Source organism: Lynx rufus, unplaced genomic scaffold (assembly GCF_022079265.1).
Source record: "Lynx rufus isolate CCGP_SWC_20201006 ecotype Redwood Valley unplaced genomic scaffold, mLynRuf1.p SCAF_2, whole genome shotgun sequence".
NCBI lineage: Eukaryota > Metazoa > Chordata > Mammalia > Carnivora > Felidae > Lynx > Lynx rufus.
The window spans coordinates 164335658-164359600 of record NW_025814834.1 but is presented as its reverse complement, the minus strand read 5'-3'; the positions used below and the strand labels follow the sequence as shown (position 1 = coordinate 164359600).

The 23943-nt window shown below is 35.1% G+C and overlaps 1 protein-coding gene across 1 annotated transcript in view; it reads right to left on the bottom strand.

Annotated features, from left to right (window-relative positions):
* ANKRD13C (ankyrin repeat domain 13C) overlaps window positions 1-23943 on the bottom strand; it is a 90477-nt gene that overhangs the window by 9898 nt on the left and 56636 nt on the right. The window contains exons 8-11 of the mRNA XM_047084353.1: window positions 18339-18470; window positions 15065-15226; window positions 4793-4872; window positions 2771-2869 (exon numbers count right to left, since the gene is read on the bottom strand). Of these exons, the coding sequence (XP_046940309.1) occupies window positions 2771-2869; window positions 4793-4872; window positions 15065-15226; window positions 18339-18470 (473 nt within the window). The remainder of the gene's footprint in view (window positions 1-2770; window positions 2870-4792; window positions 4873-15064; window positions 15227-18338; window positions 18471-23943) is intronic.

Genomic DNA, 23943 nt, shown 5'->3' with positions numbered 1-23943 from the left:
CATTGTCAAGTTAGCTAACATACAGTGTATACAGTGTGCTCCTGGCTTTGGGAGTAGATTCCCATGATTCATCACTTGCATACAATACCCAGTGTTCATCGCAATAAGTGCCCTCCTTAATGCCCATCTCCCATTTTCCCCGTTCCCCCAACCCCCTACCCCCATGAACCCTCAGTTTGTTCTCTGTATTTAACAGCCTCTTATGGTTTGCCTCCCTCTCCATTTGTAACTTATTTTTCCTTCCCTTCCCCTATGGTCTTCTGTTAAGTTTCTCAAATTCCACATATGAGTGAAAACATATATCTTTTTCTGACTGCCTTATTTCACTTAGCATAATATGCTCTAGTTTCATCCACATTGTTGCAAATGGCAAGATTTCATTTTTTTTCACCACCGAGTCATGACCCATTGTGTGTGTGTGTGTGTGTATAGACACATACATATATGTGTGTGTGGATATATATGTGTGTATGTGTGTGTGTGTGTGTGTGTGTGTGTGTGTGTGTGTATAGATATGTATGTGTACATATACCACATCTTCTTTACCCATTCATCAGTTTATGGACATCTGGCTCTTTCAAATTATTTGGCTATTGTTGATAGTGCTGCTATAAACATTAGGGTACATGTGCCCCTATGAATCAGCACTCCTGTATCCTCTGGATAAATTCTAGTAGTGCTATTGCTGGCTCATAGGGTAATTCTATTTTAATTTTTTGAGGAATCTCCACGTTGTTTTTTTTCAGAGTGGCTGCATCAGTTTGCATTCCTACCAACAGTGCAAGAGGGTCGTTTCTCCACATCCTCACCAACATCTGTTGTTTCCCGAGTCGTTAATTTTAGCCACTCTGACCGGTGTGAGATGGATCTCAAAGTGGTTGTGATTTGTATTTCCCTGATGATGCGGGATGTTGAGCATCTTTTCATGTGTCTGTTAGCCATCTGGGTATCTTCTTTGGAAAAGTGTCTATTCATGTCTTCTGCCCATTTCTTCACTGGATTATTTGTTTTTCAGGTGTTGAGACTGGTAGGTTCTGATACTAACGCTTTATCTGATAGGTCATTTGCAAATACCTTCTCCCATTCTGTTGGTTGCCTTTCAGTTGTATTGATTCTTTCCTTTACTGTGCAGAAGCTTTTTAACCTGATGAGGTCCCAATAGTTCATTTTTGCTTTTATTTCCCTTGCCTTTGGAGACATGTCAAGCAAGAAACTGCTACAGCTGAGGTCAGAGGCTGTTAGTCTGTTTTCTCCTCTAGGGTGTTGATGATTTCCTGTCTCACATTTAGGTCTTTCATCCATTTTGAGTTTACTTTTGTATATGATATAAGAAAGTGGTCCAGTTTCAATCTTCTGCGTGTTGCTGTCCAATTCTCCCAGCATCATTTGCTAAAGAGACCATCTTTTTTCCATTGGACACTCCTTCCTGCTTTGTCAAAGATTAGTTGGCCATACATTTGTGGGTCCAATTCTGGGTTCTCTATTCCATTGGTCTGTGTGTCCATTTTTGTGCCAATACCATACTGTCTTGATGATTACAGCTTTGTAGTAAGGAATGAATTGAAGCCCCAGGCTATTTTTTTTCCTTCTTAGTTCCTTCCCCATTCTAAACTTGCCTACTGTACACTCATTTTTAAAAGAAAAAACAAGGGGTGCCTGGGTGGCTCAGTCTGTTAAGCATCCGACTTTGGCCCAGGTCATGATCTCATGGTTCATGGGTTTGAGCCCTGTGTTGGTCTCTGTGCTGACAGCTCAGAACCTAGAGCCTGCTTCTGATTCTGTCTCCCTCTCTCTCTGTTCCTCCCCTGCTTGCACTCTGTCTCTCTCTCTCTCAAAAATAAATACAAGATTTAAATAAAATAAACAAACAAACAAACAAAACTGGGGCGCCTGGGTGGCTCAATCGGTTAAGTGTCTGACTTTAGCTCAAGTCATGATCTCACATTCGAGCCCCACATTGGGCTGTGTGCTGACAGCTCAGAGCCTGGAGCCTGCTTCTGATTCTGTGTCTCCCTCTCTCTCTGTGCCTCCCTCCCTCACACTCAGTCTCTCTCTCTCTCTTTCAAAACTAAATAAACATTAAAAAATTTTTTTAGGGGCGCCTGGGTGGCGCAGTCGGTTGAGCGTCCGACTTCAGCCAGGTCATGATCTTGCGGTCCGTGAGTTCGAGCCCCGCGTCAGGCTCTGGGCTGATGGCTCAGAGCCTGGAGCCTGTTTCCGATTCTGTGTCTCCCTCTCTCTCTGCCCCTCCCCCGTTCATGCTCTCTCTCTGTCCCAAAAATAAATAAACGTTGAAAAAAAAAAAAATTAAAAAAAAATTTTTTTAAAAAGAAAAAAAAATAAATTAAAAAGCAAAACTCACAGAACAAAATGTAAACTATCCCTCAAGCTTATAAAGAATGCAAAAACACGCAGAAAAATCTAGACAAAAATACTCTAGTTATTCACCTATTAACTATTAGTGAAGTAGAAGTAAACTGTTATTTTTATTCTATAAACTTCCATGCTATTCGATTTTTTACAATAAACATATATTCATTTGCTACTTTTATAATTTAAAAACAATTTGAAAATGTATCTGGTTAAAGTAGTAAAAATGTTAATAATTTGTGAACCAGAAAATGTATATAAGGGTGACAGTATCAAAGCAATGGCTATTTGCTTTTTCATTTCAAAGGCATCAAATGCAACACTCAGATGCCAATATCATTACAATCTTTAGGGTTTCACAGTTTCTTTTATAAACGTTTATAGTTTGTAACACACTTACGACTCAATTCCCAAGGGAAATTCCTGGCTCATGGCTATTGTAGCTTTAAACGTTTTCTTACTCTCTTTGCACACCAGTTCTCTACCCAGATGAGGAGCTCTAAAATGGGGGAAAAAAAATTAGGAAAACCTTTTCTACATGTTATCATCTTTCTATAAAGAATCTGTCATCTTCTAAGGACATCATTAATATTTTAATTTTTCTTACTCTGTGTAGAAATCAATTTAAATTATGTTAAAAGGACTTAAGACATATACAAGAAATGAGACAAGGGTAAAAAAAAGAAGAAACTAGCATAGTGAAAAGTTCAGAAAAATGATCAAACTCAACAAATTTCATATTGAATATAATTTCAATAACCACTATTTTTAGGAATAAACCAAATCACTAGAAAAAATAAACTTTAAAAATATTGTATATCTCTAAAATCACTTATCCAATTGAATCTCTTTTACTGTGTACACTTCTTAGCACTGACCAATAAGAAGAAAAAAATAAAGAATTTTATATTAACTATAGACTATTATAAGATGGAAACATTTTGGAGAAGTTAGAAAAGTATAATAAAAAACCCTAAATAGAAAAAAAAATCGTCATGACAACTTCTTCCTAATCGTGGAAGTAGGCAATATTTTATTTTCTCCACCAAAGGAATAATATTTTCTATAAACAACTGTACCTTCTTTGACACAGTTGGCCAGAAAAAAAAAAATCTTTTTACTTATTCATTTAAAATAAACCACTTTAGGGCACCTGGGTGGCAGTTAAGCATCAGACTCTTGATTTCAGCTTAGTTCACAATTTCACGGGTCCTGAGATAGATCCCCAAGTCAGGCTCCACGCCGACAGCAGCTGACAGCAAAGGGCCTCCTTGAGATTCTCTCTCTCCTTCTCTCTCTGCCCCTCCCCAGCTTGTATGCTCTCTCTCTCTCAAAATAAACTTTAAGGGGCGCCTGGGTGGCGCAGTCGGTTAAGCGTCCGACTTCAGCCAGGTCACGATCTCGCGGTCCGTGAGTTCGAGCCCCGCATCGGGCTCTGGGCTGATGGCTCGGAGCCTGGAGCCTGTTTCCGATTCTGTGTCTCCCTCTCTCTCTGCCCCTCCCCCATTCATGCTCTGTCTTCTGTCCCAAAAATAAATAAAAAACGTTGAAAAAAAAATTAAAAAAAAAATAAACTTTAAAAAAAAATAAAATCATTTATTCACTCATCATCCTTTTATTCAATAAATATCTACTATATACAAACCATGTAATTGGTATTCTAGTAAGGATCAGTAATATAACATTTTGTAAATAATTTTTTTTTATGTTAATTTTATTTTTGAGAGAGAGAGAGAAAGAGAGAAAGTGAGCACAGGCAGGGGAGGGGCAGAGGCAGAGGGCACAGAGGATCCGAAGTGGGAGCCCAATGTGGAACTCGAACTGGCAAACCACAAGATGATGACCTGAGCCAAAGTCAGGTGCTCAACCGACTTAGCCACCCAGGTGCCCCAGGATCAGTGACAAAACATTAAGCAAAGTCTTTTGTAAGGATGATGAGAAGAAGTCTGGCACAGGCTAAAACAAAGAGATAAATGATAGGAGATGAGCTTAGAAAGGTAAAAAGTAGAAAAGCAGTGCATGGCTTTTCCCACCATGTAAAGTCTCAGCACAGTAACAGAATATAAAAGTTCACACATAATAGAAACACTCAAATAAGCAACTGCAGTGGGAAATTCCTCACATTATATTTTCTTTGAATGGCATCAGAAAGATGTGGGACAAAAGGAAAGTGTTTGAGCATCAGGCAATATGAAAAACAACCATTCCATTCTGATCACACTTAATCGTATTTTTAAAAGAAAAAAGAATTGCTTCGGACAAAACCATAATAGTAATTCTTTCTAAGATAATTTTACACCTGAATATTCCTGTTTTTCCAAATTGTTCTTTCTAAAAACCAATGAACAAAATTAAACCAAAAGAAAAAACAACAACAACAACAACAACCCTTACTTTCCAAAATAAAATTAAAAAAACTTACTTTCCATTTTCAGCAGATATATATTCTTCCCATGTAATAGTGTTCTGAGGAGGAGGGGTAAGGGACTGTCTTCGAACCGGCTGCCAAAAAATAAAAAGAAACAAAGAAAGAAGAGACAAAGAGAGGGAGAGAGGAAAGAAAAATGTCTTATTTTTAAAAATATAAAATAAAAACATAAAATAAACTATTTAAATTGCTAACGTACTTAAATTAAATCTCTTCAATATAATGCTTTAGGAAGTACTTCTGAGATAGTTCCATGGTGATTTAAGCTCCATCAGTAAGATTATTTTTTTTCCTAAATCTCAAATAAGACAAGTATCAAAGTAATAAAATCCATTCATTCAATGTTTAATCATCCAAAATATTCCTGATATTATGCCAGATGTTGAACATGGGAACAAAAGAGAAATATAAAAACTAACCCTGACTTCAAGGAATTTATAATTCAGAGTTGGAAAGAAAAAAAACCAAACATACAGACATAACAGTTAGTCAGAATTATAAAATATTATGACTAAAGGCCAAATGAACTTACAAAAAACTGAGTAGTACTGAAGTTCAGAAAAAAGAACAACCTTCTATGGACAATAAATTGAGACTAGGAGATGGACGCTCAGATTTAAATGAAAACAAAATAAAAAGTATATTTTAGACAAGAAGAATTAATGGTAAAAAAAAAAAAGTAGTTGATGTATTTGAACTGAAAAGGGAAGTTCAGAAGAGAGAGTAACAGTAGTGATAAAGATCATATCAGTTTTTAAAACTTACATGTTGTCTTTGTTAAATATCAATTTGTATTACCACAGGATGGATTTGCAATAAGGACTAAGGGAGTGGCCGCAGAAATTGAAAACTGCCAAGACAAACTCATGGAGCAAAGGGCAATCAGTGAAAGACTGATATAAATAACAAGATAAAGAGTTGACACTGGGAGAGGGCCCCATTCAGAGAAGTACCTTTCTTTCTGGATATTATGAGCATTAGATGTTAATAGGTAGGATATTAGAGCTGTTAAAATCAAGAATTTTGAAGACAGCAAACTGGGTTGGAATCCCAGCTCCACTGGTAGTTGTAGAAATTTGGGCAAGTTACATTCTCTTATGTCAATTTAACTCACCTGCAAAATGGGAGATGACCACCTATCTTATAGTTAAAAATTCAAGGAGTTAATGTATAGAAAGAGCACACTGCCTAGAACAGAATAAAGTATTCAGTAAATAACAGTAACAGTTATATCCAGGGAAGTTTCTAGAGGGCAGTTACAAAAAGAAAAGGGAAGAAATCAGAGTTAAAGATATGGGAATTCTCTGACTAGATAAAATATATATATATATATATATATATATATATATATATATATACATATATATATATATATATGAGAAAACAGAGGGTTGATGACTAACTCCTAAAAATAACATGCATTGGTGGTTTTGGGGGGTGGTGGGAGAGACAGAAAGAAGCCAAATACTAATCAATACAGAAAAAAGAAAAATCAGAGCATCAACTTGTCAGAGAGGCCAAAAGACTGTTAAATACAATGATACAAAGACTTTTAAAGAGAAAGAAGCCTGAAAAGGGGCCATACATTTTGTTGGTCAGAAGTCATTGAGATCTCTGAATAGCATCAAAGGATGTCGTTAAAAAGGAAACTAACAGTGTCTGAACATAGGCAGTATGAAAGCTTTTCCATCTGTGAAAAGCTTACAAGAGACACACAGAAAGTAGGTTATCATCCAGAATAATGGGGGCTATGATTTAGGGATCTAAAGGAGGACATAAACTCACAGAGAAGGTGTTTCTGACTCAGACTGGAGTGGCCAAAGGTAAGTGCCAGCAATCATGGTTCCTGAGCAGTTGAGTCGAAAAGAAAGAGAACAAAATCACCAATTGAAGGAGACTGAGGAAAGCACAATGGTGAGAAAAATGCGGTGTACTGGAAAACTGCAAGTGTAGTGTGTGTACTTAGTGGAAGTAGAATATGTGAAGAGAAACTAGTAAGAAACAGGGATAAGGGAGCAAGACAGAAATGAGAAAAAGTAGTTTGTAAGGGTTTTGTGCACTGAGTAGATCTGTATTTTTCTCAGGAAGCAACAGACAAATATTTTGAACAATATGTGTTTTTTTTTTTTTTTTTAAACACACACATTTTGGAGCCAGACTGATTAAACCCTGTCTTCACCAATTACCAACTGAGTTTGGACAAGTTATTCAACCTCTTTTGTCTCAGTTTAGTCAACTATATAACCTCACAAGGTTGTTGTGAGGATAAAAAAGGCTGGTTAAATATAAAGTACTTAAAACAGTGCCTGACACGTAGTAATTACTCTATACATTTTAGCTATTGAGCACAGGCATTACAAAGTTCAATCTATTTCAGGCAGAGCACTCTGGGAGCTGTGTGTAAGTTACAAAGCTATCTGTGTAATCCAAATGAGAAATGACAACAGCCTGCTGTTTCAAAATGGAAGGAGAAAAATAGATTCAAGAAATCTTCAACATTTTGTATTGATCAGACACAAGGGTAAGGAAAGCTAAAAGAAGTCTAAGGACAAATTTCATGTTGCTGGCTTGGGTAATGGTAGTGATAATGGTGCCATCACTCAAGACAGAGAAGACAGGCAGGAGGAACAAAATTGTTTGATCAGATTTAAATATACTAAATTTTAGATACTTATGTTTATCCAAATGGAGTTGATGGAAAGCACTAAAGATCTGGTGATTAGGAGAAAAGTCACAGTCCAAAGTATATTTTGGGTGAGAGTTACCAGTGTTTAAATGATAACAGAAGCATCATCAGATATGTATCCAACCAATGAGACATTAGAGACCACTAGGTGTCTACCTATTGTCTATTCTCCCATTCTTTATTGTAAAATAAATAAATACATACATACATAAATTAAATATATAAACAAACAAAACTCCCATTCAAATTTTTCGCTACACATATGACTTACTAGATTAAAGACTTATTTTTCTAGCCATCCTAGCCAAGTGTTACCATGTTACTAAGTTCTAACCAATGGGATGTGAGCAGAGTGATGTGTGCAACTTCTGATTGGGTCCTCAAACAAAACAGGCAAGTCCTCTCCTTCCAAACTATTCCAAACTATTATTAGGAATTACTACTATTCCTGCTAGCTGCAATACTAAATACATAATAAATAATCTTAAACCATGTGGATGAGAGTCACATCTAAGAATAGCAAAGAAATAAGACAAAAAAAGAGTAGGTCTGAGATTAACCCACAGAGCAGAGAAACCACACAAACTCAGATTTTTACAGAAGAAAAAAGTAATCAATACCAATTTAATACATGGAGTAGGACACTACACACAAAGCTGTGGTATGTGGCAATGGCTTAGTACAATGACAAGCAGGCTTAAAAGGTAGTTAATGACCCTCATAAATATTGTGATATGAGGTAAAATAGTATCTTGTAGCATTGCAAAAGACAGACAGATATATGTTAACTAACAGAACCTGTAATTCTGGGGGAAAAGGCTAGAAAAACTTAAGACTGCTGCTCCAACACAGAAAAACAGCAAAAGCTAATCTCACCTCCATCTAAATCTCTAACTAAGCAGGCTATAATCAATTTCTCTTTGAACACTGCTTCAAATTTGTCTACTCTTGCTTCCAGTCTGGTTAATACTTATGTATATTTGACTATAACTAGTTTTATACTTGTATATATACATGTATTATCATACATATATACATATTATCATAATAAAGACTCATTTGCCAGGCATGATTAGATAATGTGGCATGTCAGTTAAGTATATTTTTTCAGGTAATAAACTTCTCTAGGCAGTTCCTACTGTTTCTAATAAAATTCTTCCTAAACTGTACATTATACATTACCATCTTATAAAGAGACTGTAATAAATCTAATTTAACCTTTTATTGAGTACTTTACCTCATCATGATATCAATTATTATATTTTAATAAAGTCTTTCCTAGTTTGTTTATTCTAATTGATCCTTTGTGACAAACTGACACTTGTAGCTACATCCTTTAGTGTTCCCTCAGCACTGCTACCATAGCTATCTAATGAAACAGGAAGACATGAAGGCTGCCACAGAATACCAGATGGTTTTCTAATGTTATTTCCCCAGGTCAGCAGGTTCTGTAACTGAAATGTTATCAAACCTTCCTTCATGATTAAATGCAAAAATTCAAATGCCTGTTTTCCTTGAAGCATATAAAAAATATTTTTAAATTTATTGCTAGGTTTGCCACTATTCTATTATATAGAAAAGGCTTCTGGAAGTTTAAGACGTTCATTTATTTTATACCTATGTATTCCTATTTAGATTTTATATACTTAAAAAATACATAAATAGTAATAGACTTTAACTCAATATATTTTAACTATTTATATATTTAAATATATAATATATAAATTATATACACACACATAATATATACATAGTTTGTACACAATAAATGCTTTTACCAATGACTCTGTATCTAAGGTATAAATGGAGAATTGTTCCCTCCTCCAACAATAACTGGTTAGAACAAAAAGGGAAAAAAGCACCAAAAACATAGGAGCAAGTACCCATGACTTAAGAATTTCTGAGCACTTAAGTTTTCCTATAAAAAATATTGTCAAGGGGCGCCTGCCTGGGTGGCTCAGTCGGTTAAGTGTCCGACTGTGAATCAGGTTATGATCTCACAGTGCATGAGTTCGAGCCCTGCATCAGGCTGTCTGCAGTCAACAGAGAGCCCACTTCAGATCCTCTGTGTATCAAAAATATACACTAAATATGAAAAACATATCTGGAAAGGAGGGAGAGGAAGAAGAGGCATGGCAAACTAGTTAAATGGCAAACAATTCCTCCTAAATGCTATCTATAAGTTATTTCTTACGGAAATTAGAAAAAATATTTGCCTAAAAAAAAAAGAAGAAACTCAAAGCTATTCATTTACAACAAAGAATATAAATTTATTCTGAAAAAAATTAGACATTTATTTTTAAAAACTGAATTTCTATTAAAATGTGGCTTAAAAATATTATTTTCATGTTTTTTAAAACAATAAGAATAATTATATTTATTTTCTAGGTTCTTGAAATTTTCAATAATGCTCCAAAGCCAAACATATTTTTTACTAATATGTCTTTTATGAACATAATTTTTTAAATACCACAATACTGATTTTTTTTTTTTACTACATTTACCAACAGCATCTCTCCAGGATGGTATCTTAAGGTTCTGCCACTCCTCTTCCAACTTCAGCTTCCCAATATTTTGAAAGAAATTCTATGACATGTTAAACATCTGAATATACAGAAAGAAGCAACTACGACCAAGGCAGACTGGAAAGGAATATACTTAAAGCAAGAACAGCCTGGGTTAAGGGTCCTATGTTTTTTTAAAGTCCTGTATATGTTTTTTTAAACTCTGTTAAGATTATAAACATAGTTCATCATTAAAACTCAACAGATCCCTCCCTTTACTCTTTTTTAACTCAAATTTTTAAACTTTTGCATGTTAATTTATATATACCTTTCCTAAAAAGCTCATGTAGGTTTAAAAGAACTATATTCCTAAAATTACCTACAAAATGCATTCAAATATTTCTCTCCTCTTTTAATTCCCACTATTGAATAGAATTAAACTGGTATCAATTTCATGCTGCTTTTCATGTGTTAGCAAATTCTATCTACAAAAATACACGCACACACAAACACACACACAAACACACATACACACACAAACACAGCTTTTTGTATCTTTTTTATAATTAGACCTATCAATACTATTTTGATGTTCTTGCATCCTGTACCTTACCTGATTCAGCCAAATCAAATTATATGTATAGATGAGTATCTGACAGAATTACTATTTTCTTTAAATTTCTTCTAAATATTTATAATTGAACTCCAAAAAATTCTCAAATGTAATTCTTCAGTTCTTCCCTATCAAAAGTCCAAACTACATATGAGATACATACTTCCTTCATTCTAAAACAATTAAAAATATAATCTTATAAGGATTATAGAGCTAACAAATAACAATATAGTCATGGCTCTTAGTAATTCTTAATAAATTACCTCTGCCAGGTTGCAAATTAGTATAAGGATTTTTTAAAATTCACACTGATATAAAAAAATCCCTTCTAAAGTCAGGTAAAAGGCATGGCACCTGCTCTCAGGACTTTTATTCAACATTATATTGTAGTGTTACTTCCCAGTTACTTCCCAGTATAATAAGGTAAGAAAAACAAACAAAGGCAAAAAGGTTACCAAGGAAAAAGTAAACCTTTATTACCTGATGATATGGTCATCTGTAGAAAACCCTAAGGAATCTATGAAAACGATATAACTAATATATAAATATCATATATATTCCTATATACTATCAAGGAACGACTGGAAAATGAAATCCAAACACATTACCATACTAAGTGCTTGACAGATAAGTTTAGTAAAATAATGTGTAAGACTTGTATACTAAAAACTACAAAACACTTCTGAGATAAACTATAAAAGACCTAAATAAATGGAGAGACATACCATGTTCATGAAATACAAGATTCAATATTTTTAAGATATCAAGTCTCCAGACTTTAATTTACAGATTCAACAGTACCTCAATAAAAATTCCAGCAGGTTATTCAATGGAGGAAGCATAGCTCTTTTTATTTTAATGGTGTTAAATCAACTGGCCATCAAAGGCAAATAAAATTGGAAGGAAGGAAGGAAGGAAGGAAGGAAGGAAGGAAGGAAGGAAAAGAAAGAAAAGAAGAAAGAAAGAAGTAAAAAGACATTACACCTTATACAAAATTAACTAATTCATGGACTTAAATGTAAAATGTAGAAATATAAGACTTTATCAAAAACATATAGAAGAAAATCTTAGGGACTTGCAGATAAGCATAGAGTTTTTAGACTTGGTGGAAGCAATAAAACAAAAACTGATAAACTGGTCCTCATCAAAATTAAAAACTTTTCCTTTCAAAAGACCCATTTAATAGGATGAAAAGATAAGCTACAGAGTAGGAAAAAAATATCTGTACACACATATGACAAAGAACTAGTATCTAGAATATATAAAGAACTTTGAAAACTCAACAGTAAAGAAACAATCCAATTAGACAATGGGAAGACATGAAGAAACATTTTATCAAAGAGGATATAAATCTGTATATTTTATAGCAAATAAGTACATGAAAAGACATTCAACTACCACAAAACCCAGCAATTGCACCTGGACCTGACTGTAGTCTTTGTGTGTGTGTGGAGGGGAGGAATATGAACTCTTCACTATGGAGGGAGTTTTGAATGGACCAGAGCAAGAACAAGGTCTGGGCATTCTAGAGAGAAGTATTGAGAGAGGACTTCAATTACCTCCATTCAACCTCCGTCTATACTTTCTAATTGATTAAGTTCTTCTTTCCAGTTATCTTTTAACTTGGGCAAAAACCCTACATGCAAAGCATCCCTTGATAGGAACTCAAACTATTCCTTTCAGCAATAAAAACTGCCAAGACACCAGCAAGACCCTGTGTGACTGACCTCAAGACAATGATCAACCTGACCTTTACTGTCCAGCTGCACGTACTCACTGACCTCTGTCCCACATTTTCCTTGCATAAACCCAGAAGTACTGTCAGCACTTTGGATAGTCTCTGAAACATCAGTTAGCTGTGTTCCCAGTGTTGGCCTCACTGAAATAAATTCCTTTCTTGTTTCACCACCACTTTTCTCTCTGCCTTTGGATTTTGTCAGTGGCAAGTGGCCTAACCTACTCTGTTTGGGATCATCAGAGCCAAGTGCTCTTGCACCCATGGGCCCCAGTTACAGTATGAACAGTACACAGAATAGATACACCAAACAACTAGCATGAACCATTGTCCAGAGCCATCAGGGCAGTGGGGCACATAGAGTCCTAGGGCCCATTCCTTAAGGGTCCCCCTTGCCCATTTACCCCTCATGCACACACACAAACAGCCAGCTTCATGCATTCCCAAAGAGACCATTTAGAACATTTATTTACCAAAGAAATAAAGACTTATGTCCACACAAAAACCTATATGTGAATGTTTATGACAGCTTTACTCATAAATGGCCCCAAACTGGAAACCCAAATGTCCTTCAACAGGTGAATAGTTAAGCAAACTATGGTACATTCATACCATGGACAACTACTCAGTAGTAAAAGGAACAAACTACTGATATACACACCTGGAAAAACTACCAGGGAATTAAGCCTAGTGAAGGAGGAAAAAAGCCAGAATCAAAAGGTTATATACAACATCCTTGAAATGACAAAATTTTAAAAATGGAGAAACAGATTAATGGTTGCCAGGGATAATGGACAGGGAAGGGGCAAAGGGGCAAAAAGGTAGGTGTGCCTATACAAGGGGAAGGAGGGATCTTGTGGTGATGGCCATGTTCTATATCTTGCCTATAAATGCAAATACCCTGCTTGTGATGATATTACTGTTTTGCAAGATGTTAACACTGGAGGAAACTGGGTGAGGCATATATAGAATCCCTCTGTATTATTTCTTACAACTGTGTATGTGAACCTACAATTATCTCAAAATGAAAAGTCAAATTAAGAAAAATCAAGCAGGCATTTATGTAAAAATTGATTGATCTACAGATTCAACATCATCCTATCAAAATCCCATCAAGTTTTTTTCTTTTATACAAATTGAAAAACTGAATCTAAATATTCATCAAGAACTATACAGTTCAAGGGGCTATGATTCACACAGGAAATGTTTCCTTTGATTTCTGACCAGAAGTCAAAAGCTAATTAATTTATTTCATATTAGTTTGTTCTATGATATACCTATTCAGAATTTTTAACAAGTCCAATAAAATTTAAATCACAGGGCAAGTCCAAAGAAATGGCCTTTTATCTGGTCAATAATGGGAGAGGGTAGCAGCTTTGTTAAAGATGGAGCTCAGCATTCCCTCTCTCAGTTCATCTTCTCCATATCTATTTCCTAAGCATATCATGTCCTACTGCTCAAGAGATCAGTAAATACCCAAAGGCTTCCAGAAAATGAAACCCTGTGAGGCTCTATCCCATGGCCCAAAGAAAGTAAGTACAAGAGGATCTGGCAGAAAGGGGACAGGACCACACTACACTGGCATAATCACAACTTTAACATTTAATGAGGATTGTTAAATACTTCATATCCTGTACTTATTTAACTAAACTATGGCTGATTCACTTAAACACATGAACTTTCTAAACATTAAAATATTTTCCTGGCATGCACAGCATTACCATGAATTAGCTGGAACCTGGCATACTAATCTGAAATGGTTATCTATTGCTAAAACATAATCTGACACCATAGGAGAGACTAAACGTTCAAGGAATTCAAGCCTCCTCAAAATAGCCTTTAAACTTTTTGCTATTGTGACACATTTTACACTTCAAACCAGCACTCACACATATACATATTTACAAACACATACACCCCTGAAACTTGGTTTCATAAAGAAATAATGACCTATACTACATGTGATGTCCTCTGGTTTTACTCTAACATCATTATTTAGATTCTAGTTTTTTTCTCTTTTAAAAAGGGTGGTCACAGCCTACTAAATTGATTTCATAAACTACTAAGGGGTCCCTATGGTGCCTTCGATTTGAAAAACACTGCTATACAAATGTAGTAAAATGTTAACATTTGGGGAATCTTGATGAAGAGCATCCAGGAATTCTTTGTACTGTTTTAGTTGGTTTTTGTAAATCTAAAATTGTCAAAATGAAAAATAAATTTAGGAACCCATCCAATTCATCTGATTAGGGAATAAGATTGCAGAGGCAATGATGATGTCCCATGTACCTTAGTATTTCCTAATTTCCCCTCCCCTTTCCTTACTGGCACACAATTCTTTACAGAAAGCATGCTCTCAATATACACATGCTGAATAAAAAACTTATGGGAAAGTATAGATTAGAAATGACTTCATTAAGGAGCTGGGCCTTCAGAGCAACAGATTCCAGTTGATGAAGTAGGAAAAACATATGCAAAGGGACACAGATTAAAAATTAACACTGGGTTTCATGCTTATAAAATGAGTTTAATCTGTTAATGAAGACTCAAAGACCAAGAATAAATTCACAAAAAGTCACCAAAGGCCCTATCACAGAAAAATAAAAGGTGATACATAGTAACAAACAAACAAACAAATCTATGAATGTTCTTCTATAAACTCACTGAGCGCCAGGAATGAAGTCTACCCCTTCTCTCTTTAGAAAATTGTAAATTAGAAATATTATACCTCAAAATTCTGTTCCATTATGTTTCCACCTTTACTCAAACTCTCCATAATGGCCTTATTTCGAAGAATATCTTCTTCACTAAGATGTTCTCTTCTTTTTCTTGATTCTAAAACAAGTCCATTCACCAGATAAAAGTCTGCCAAAAAGTTTCCTACTCTTTCCTAAAACAAAATTAAATAATCAAAATAATAAAACATTCAAATATTTCAGAATAATAAAATGAATTAAGTTTATCTTAGATCAAAAAGAAAGTTTCAAAGTAATACACAATGTTTTTCCATAAACATGTAACATTTAGGTGAAAATAAATATTCACTTGATACTTGAACTTAACAAATTATTTTATACATTTTATTAAATTTAAGTATATATACAATTACACATTTAAAATTTGTAAAGGAAAATTTAAAACACCCAAGATGTATGGTAGTTAATCTGCAAATGAATTAAATCTAAATAGAAATACCACATAGTATTCCTTTAAAATCTACTCCCAAGTAGCACAAAGCTATCTGAAAACTTTATTTAGCTGATAGTCAAACACCATGAGTAACAAGGAGGGGTCAGGGATAATTACTGTTCCCATTTTATAGATAGAAAAAAAAAGTGGAATAAAAAGAAATAATCTAAATTACATAAGAATCTCTAGCATAACTAGAATTAATTACCTGTTCCAATACTCTATTCTCTAACAGGATCAAACTTCAAGTTACAGCTGCTTGCTGCTTTCAATAAAGAAGAGAGAACAACAGAATAGTTTTGCTCACCAATACAATTACAATTAAGTGCTTACATTATGGATTAGGGATAGGGAAACTCAAGTGATATAAATGATATCAAGAAAAGAATTATTTCCTTTAAATGAAGTCCTTCTTCAACATTAACCTTCACCTTTTTCAGACCCGTGGGTGGTCAGTTTCAAACAGCTTACTACAAAAAACATGATCAATAACTTACTGAAAACAAGCTTCTCATTTCTACCTGCATGCAAATCACTTGGTCTCCATCTTCTGATGTTTCCTGGCATTCCAAAACTATGTGTTTAGAGTTATTTCCATGTCCACCTTGTTTTTGGTGGCCTCCTTACCAGTCACCAAAAAGTAAGGCATTCTGCACCTGTTTCTACCTACAAAATGGGAACCATAAGTATTACTGACTCCCTCCTTACCTGTCAAAGATTTAAGAAGATCACCTAGACGCTGTTCAAGAGCTTTGAGCTGCTTAGCAGTAGTACTAGATGAATAGCAGCTTCAATTTTTATCTTCTCTTGAGGTGATCCTCTAATGCTGTCCAGAAGAACAGAGTACAAACAAATAAGACTTCAAGCCAACAAAGGGATTGCAGTGTAGGAGCTCACAACTAGGAATCCTATAATACTATTTGTTGCCAAACAGGCTTAGAGAAGAAAGTTGAGGAGCCTATATCTAAAAGTGAGAATTTTTCTGTGGCTGAGAAATACTCAGGTGATAATTCTCACTTTTTGAAATCTTCTAATGAGAAAGAATTTATTAAAAGTAAATTATCATATCAATAAAAATTTTAAGTGTATATTCTTCATAATCCAGCCATTCCATTTCTTGCTGTCTATAATAGACAATGAAAGGGCATGTAAATGGATGATAAACACAACATCATTTATAATGGCAGAAAACTGGGCACAAATGTGTGTTATTCATCAAAATGTCCATAAATAAGAGACTGGATAAATAAACTACAATCCATACTATGGAATACTATGCAGTTGTTAAAAAGAATGAAGTGGCACTACTGATAAGAAAAAGCTTCTAAACAAACTAAAGAGTGGGAAAAAAAGGTCCAAACCAGTAGATATAACACTAGAAAAAAATAAAGATATATCAACAACTAAAGCTACATATTACTAGGGATACATATTTATGAATGCAGAACATAAAAAAAAGTTGAGTATACTAATGGATAATCCTTTACAAAGGGCTCTGGGGACTGAGTACTCGTAAAGGGGTACTTTATAACTTTATGTATAAGGTTGTATGGTGATTAATTTTGTATCAACTTGGCTAGACCATGGTGCCCAGCTGTCTGGCTTAACATGTCTCCATGTTGCTATGGAGGTATTTTTTAGATGTAATTAACAGTTAAATCACTAGACTTAGAATAAAGTAGATTACCCTCCACAATGTGGGTAGGCTTCATTCAAACAACTGCCAACCTTAAGAGCAAAGACTAAAATTTCCAAAAGGAAAAGAAATTCTGCCCCAAGGCTGTGACACAGAAACCCTGCCAAAGATTCTAGCCTGTAGATTTTAGACTCAAGACCACATCAACTCTTACCTGAATTTCTGACCTGCTAGAGTGCTCTACAGATTTCAGAGTGGCCATCACCTATATTCACATACGTCAATTCCCTTAAATAAATCAATCTCTTCCATACTCCTCCCTCCTTCTCTCTCTATATCCATATATTTATATAGAGATATACATATATCTAGATAGAGATACAGACAGAGATCTACTGATTTCCTCAGAGAACTCTAATACAAGCTGTTTTTATTTTTCCAGGAAGAATATGTTCATTTCTACCATGTGTAATAAAACATAATTTTAAATACATAATTTTTAAAAGCAATAAATCTTGGCCTTCACCTGTATGATGATTTATTCTTAACTTTAAAACTTTACCAAATGCTTCTTCATATGTCTAATTAAACATTTTTAACATATTTTGAATAGTCTTATATAACCTCTTGCTGGCAGATGAAGTGGGAATTATGGAAAGAATTTACAATTCACTAATGAGGGAATCTCCATGGAAATTTAATTTAATGACAGTGTTATAGAAATGTAAGCTTATTTAATTTTAGTCATATATATGGACTACTGAGAAACAGATTCTGAGTGAGTAAATAGTTTTGAAGTCAATGTGGAAACAATAAAAAGGTCCAGGGAAATGAATTCAAAAGTGTATCCCTCTTAATGGTCTTCTTAAGGAATAAAAGCATTAGAAATATAATAGAACCATGTGAAGACACTGTTCCCTGTAAATAACAAGGCAGTTGACATCAAGAATCTTTCCCAACATAAAATTCAAATGAGCTAAACTTTCTCTCCTGGCTTCTGTAAAAATAACTTCCAACTCTGTAAACAACCATTATAATTCCCTATCTTTGATTCAAGGAGGAGAGAATAAACTACTGGAAAATAAGTCAGTAAGCTTCCTACACCTCCACCACATTATTTTGGCAACATTAAAAAATAAACGATTTTGTAAACTGAAAAATCAAGATTGGCACATACTGTTTTATCTTCCCGAAAAAGCCATCCTGTTTGGGCACGTGTGAAAGAAATTGATTTGGTTGATAAAGTTGCAGAGTAAATATCACTACTCATTAAGATGTCAACCTCTTCTTCTGTTTCCATCTCTGATTCCTGCAGTGGGAACAAAAGTTAAATATAAAAATCTATGTTTTCAAAGGTTATTAGTACTATATATGAAAATAATCAACAATTAAAATGTTACAGATTTCAAAAAACAAAAGATCAGATTCTAAAAAATGTGAAGTACTACTTATCCTAAAAACCAATTACAGAAGTTTAAACTCCATATATCTAAGTTAGAATTATGATTAATTATAAGTCTATATATACAGGGTACATGAAATACAATACTTTGTGTTCAAAATATGTCATGGAAACAATACTGACTTATCCATTACAGAAATACAGAGTATGTAGAGCAATTTTAAAAGATTAAGAATTAAGTTGACAGGTCTGAGACAAAATTCCCATATAAAGGTTTTTTTTTTAATACAGATGAATCTTACTTTAATTCTTTTTTCATCCAAAGACCCACCACTATCATTTGAGCCTTTCTTTCCTAATAGCTATAAAATGGAAGGAAAGGGGAGATGAGGAGAGAAGGAGAGAAGAAAGGAAGGAAACTTTCTCTGTATTCCTTATAGAAAGAAATGGAATCTGAAAATATCAACCCATGGTTTCTAAACTTAGTAAGTAGTCTTATTTCAAGTTTATCCTCTACATATTCCCCAGGGCTGGCATATGATAACTGATTATTTTTTTTGTTTATTTTTTATTTCTGAGAGAGAGAGACAGAGCATTAGCTGGGGAGGGGCAGAGAGAAAGGGAAAAAACAGAATCCAAAGCAGGCTCCATCCAGGCTCCGAGCTGTCAGCCCAGAGCCTGAAGTAGGGCTTGAACTCATTAACAGAGATCATGACCTGAGCCAAAGTCAGACACTTAACCGACTGAGCCACCCAGGTGCCCCTGATTGTTATTGCTTTAAATGAGAAAAAAAAGATTTGTGCTTGCTTCAGAGGCAGAAGACTTACTGATCAGGTATGGGACGGTAAATGAGTAGGTATAAAATGCGGTTCTGTCCTGTAACAGGCCAAGAGAGAGAATCTCTGATACTTTAAGACTACAGTGTCCTAAGGGGGGGGGGGGGGGGGGGGGGGAGAAGGAAGAGAGAAAAGGCAGAAACTGGGGAATGAGAATTGTCCATAGGATTTACATCCTGATTTCTAACTTCCTGAGAGGTCTGTTTTCTATTCTTCCCCACCAAACTTCACCCAGATTTAGTCCATTTCTGAATCTATGGAACTACAGAAAAAAACAGCAATACCTTGGGACTGCAATAGTACCATTTCCTGCACACTTACAAGAGAAAAATGAAAAATCTTGATATTAATGCTAAAGCTAAAGAGGTAAAAACGTAGTCCCAGTGAACAAACTAATTCTGAACACAATTTTCTAAAGAAAAACTTTGGCTGTCATAGGTTGCATAGAACTAACTGTTAAACATTGTTTCAAATGTGTTATAAATCAATTAGGATTTTATGTATTAGCTTGCGAACAACACTTTAGATAAATAACACTATCTATGAAGAAACGTGCCTTAACTTTTGAAAACCCTCTTTTCAAATAAACTTTTGGAACAGAACTCTTCTATAAAATCATAGACTGACCATCATCATTGGTCATGTGGTCATGACCACATCATTGAAAAAGACCAATTGTTGATTCATTCATTCAACAAACATTTATTGAACAGCTATTATTTATGTATATTAGTATAAACAACTACTCCCTGTTTGAGGATTAATGTTTAAAATCTAGCTTTGCTGTATTTTTTTAGGCATAAAACACACACACACATACCCTAAATACCAATCCTTTAGTGATCTCATTGATACTATAACATTAGCTAATACTTATATAAATAGCCTTAATCTCTGGCTTCTTTTTCAATACCATGCTTCTAGCTCATTTGTTGCCTAGTTAGCTATCCTGTTGTCTTTAATATGCAAGAGCTCAAATTATTTAACAAATTATCCGAGAGTCTAGAATAAAGGCTGGTAAACTACAGTCAGTAGGGCAAATCCAGTGTACCACCTGTTTCTATAAATAAAATTTTATCGGAGTATAGCCATACTCATTCATTTAAATACTGTCAATAGTTGTGACAGAGACCATCTGGTCCAAAAATGTATCTAAATATCTGAAACATTTACCGTTTTTCCCTTTACAGAAAGAGTTTGCCAAACTCTAGCCTAGAATGCACTGATGCAAAATATTAGGAACCAGAGAATACAACTAAAAGAACCACAGGGAACAGAGTAAGAAAGACATACAAATGAATATAGCATTAGAAGCTCTATGATACCAGATTTAGTGGGAGCATAAAGAATATAATGGTCTCCTGGCAAGGGAAGAAGTGACACTAAGTAGGTGTCCCACAAGTGTGGAAGTGGTGCAAGAAGAGCATTCCAGGAAGCAGAAACTGTGAACAATGGAATGAAGTACTATATAGCCTGGCACATCTGAAAAACTGTAAACAGCTCAGTAATAAGGGTATCTAAGATAGCAAGGTAAAAACAGGGCAGAAAAGTGAGCAAAAGCCACATCACAGAAGGTTCTATGCCATGCCAAGGAATTTGGATTTCATTCTTTAGGAAATAAAGACCTTTTATTTATTTATTTATTTATTTATTTATTTATTTATTTATTTATTTTTAAGATTTTTTTGTAGAAGTTTACTTATTTGGGGGTCGGGGGCAAAGAGAGAGAGAGAATCCAAGCAGAATCCACACTGTCAGCACAGAGCTTGATCTGGGGTTCAATCCCACAAACTGAGAGATCATGACCTGAGTCAAAATCAAGAGTTAGTTGGATGCTTAACCAACTGAGCCACCCAGGTGCCCCAAAATAGAGATCTTTTAAAGTACCTTTAAGGAAGGCAGATTTCATGAATTTGCTTTCAATGTTCAATCTATCTCCAATATGTGAGATAATTTAGAAGCAGACAAGAAGGGGGACAGGAAGATCATGTAGGAGATTTTTGCGATGGTCCAGTTGAAAAATAATAAATATCCGGATTGTGTCAATAATGGTATGATTAAAAAGAGGTAATAATAAGACATTAGGGAGACAGAAAGGACCACACATGTTCTCTAATTAGAACATGGAATATAAGAAAATATTTCAAAAATAACTCAGTTTTCTGGTTGAATAGAAAATGATATCATTCACCAAAACAAGGACAATGAGAGAGCAGGTTTGGAGTTTGGAGAGGAAAAAAGGAATTTACTTTTAGATGAGCTGAATTTTGAGGTACCTGGGAGACCTACATGATATCCATGAGGAATTTAAGTAGACAGATCTCCATTTAGAGATCTACCTGGTAGAAATATATATTTGTGAATCATTACTTATAGCAGGGAATGAGAACCATATTGAGGATGCAAGAGGTGGCAGAGAAAAGGGAATAGGAAAAAAGAATAAGAAGAGAAGGGAAAAGAACCACTGACCAAAGTCAAATCCTAAGAAAATGAAAATTTTAAGAACTGAGTTACCAATAATAGCAAATACTTCAAAGAAGTTCAATAGATGGTTGAAGCAAGTACACTGATTATAGCAAACAAACATCATGTAAAACCCCAAACCTATTTCCATTTCCAGATCTCCTAATTCTAACCTTGGCACCACCATGATTCTACTCTTCAAGACAGAAGCACCACACTCACCCTTAAATCTTTCCAATTCTTAATTCACTACACTCAAACTACTAGCAAGTCATAGTCTTTCATTCTGGGAAATGTACGTCATAATCTCTTTGTCTTAAGTATTCACTGTACCATCCTGGTCAAGATCCTTACCACTTCTCACCTGTAGAACTGTAAAAATGTCTCCCATAAATTCCCTGCCTCCAATGTCTCCCTTTTCCAATCCATCTTACATACTAGTTGTGTGATCTTGGAAATGTCATTTAACATCTATAAATCTTAATTTTCTAATCTGTAAAATGGGGAAAATAAAACCATTTGCTCTGATAGGTTATTTTAAACATTTAATGAGTAAAGCTGCAAAGCACTTAAATTACTTGTGGATCAAATCAACAATATGACTCTCTGGGGGCTCCTGGGTGGCTCAGTCAGTTAAGGATCCGGCTTCAGCTCAGGTCATGATCTCTGGGCTTGTGAGTTCGAACCCCGCATCAGGCTCTGTGCTGGCAGTTCAGAGCCTGGAGCCTCTTCAGATTCTGTGTCTCCCTCTCTCTCTGCCCCTCCCCCACGCATTCTCTGTCTTTCTCTCTCTCAAAAATAAACATTAAAAAAAATATACATGGGGTGACTAGGTGGCTCAGTCAGTTAAGCGTCTGACTTCGGCTCAGATCATGATCTCACGGTTTATGAGTTTTGGCCCCGCATCGGGCTCTGCACTGGCAGCTCGGAGCCTGCAGCCTGCTTCGAATTCTGTGTCTCCCTCTCTCTCTGCCCCCCCCCAAACCCCCCCCCCCCCACCGCTCACACTCTGTCTCTCAAAAATAAATAAATGTTAAAAAACATATATATGACTCTCTGGGGTTGCCTGGATGGCTCAGTTGGTCAAGCATCTGACTCTTGGTTTCTGCTCAGGTCATGACCTCACAGTTAGTGATTTCGAGCCCCGCATCAGGCTCCATGCTGGCAGTGCAGAGCCTGCTTGAAATTCTATCTCCTTATCTTTATGACCCTCCCACACTCTCTCTGTCTCTCAAAATAAATAATAAATAATTTTTTTTAAATCTTAAAAAAAAAGAATATGACTCTCTGTTGCCAACTACAGCAGATCCTAGTATGTGGCTTTTAAAGCGTTTCATAAACCACATTCCCATGCTCAATAAGAGATCTTCACCGCAGTCAGATCTCTTTCCTCAAACAGACCATTCTCATTCCCATTTCCCTGAATTTATTCATCTCTTTTCTTCCATAAGGAATACCTCCTTTTTCTTCCCTCTACCAATCTAAATTTTCATTGCTCACTGCCAGTTAGGAAACTATGTCAGTATTGAATAATAATATTTAATATAAATGCATATAAGATAATTAAGGTCTCATGAATACATATGGTAGTAGGAAGGTCTAATCTAAGAGATATTAAGAAAGGAGCCACAGGATATGATGAATGACAACATGGGGAAATGAAGTGTTGAAAAATAAAAACAAAAGAAAAGCAACAGTGGCAAAATAAGATGTTGACTTGAAAACATTTTTAAGGCTATCAATGATACAAAGATACAGGAAAAGCTTTTTCTTGGTTTATAGTAGGGAAATGGCCATCCAGGGAACAAAGGATAAAAATAATGTATATATGTTTTTCAACGGTGGTTGTGGAAACAATACCAACAGGGAAATATGATGTGACAGAAGGAAGATAATTTTGTATTCTAAGATAGAAAAGATAGAGAAAAGTAGCCAAAGAGTTAGGGATAGTAAAAGAGTACAAAAAGAGTGACAGACAGCCAAAAGAGGTGTTGCTATTAAGGAAACAGAGATTGTCAGCAAAATTAAAAGAAGCTAAGGTAGCAAGATAATAAATGGTAAAAGGGCCAGCACAGGTTCAA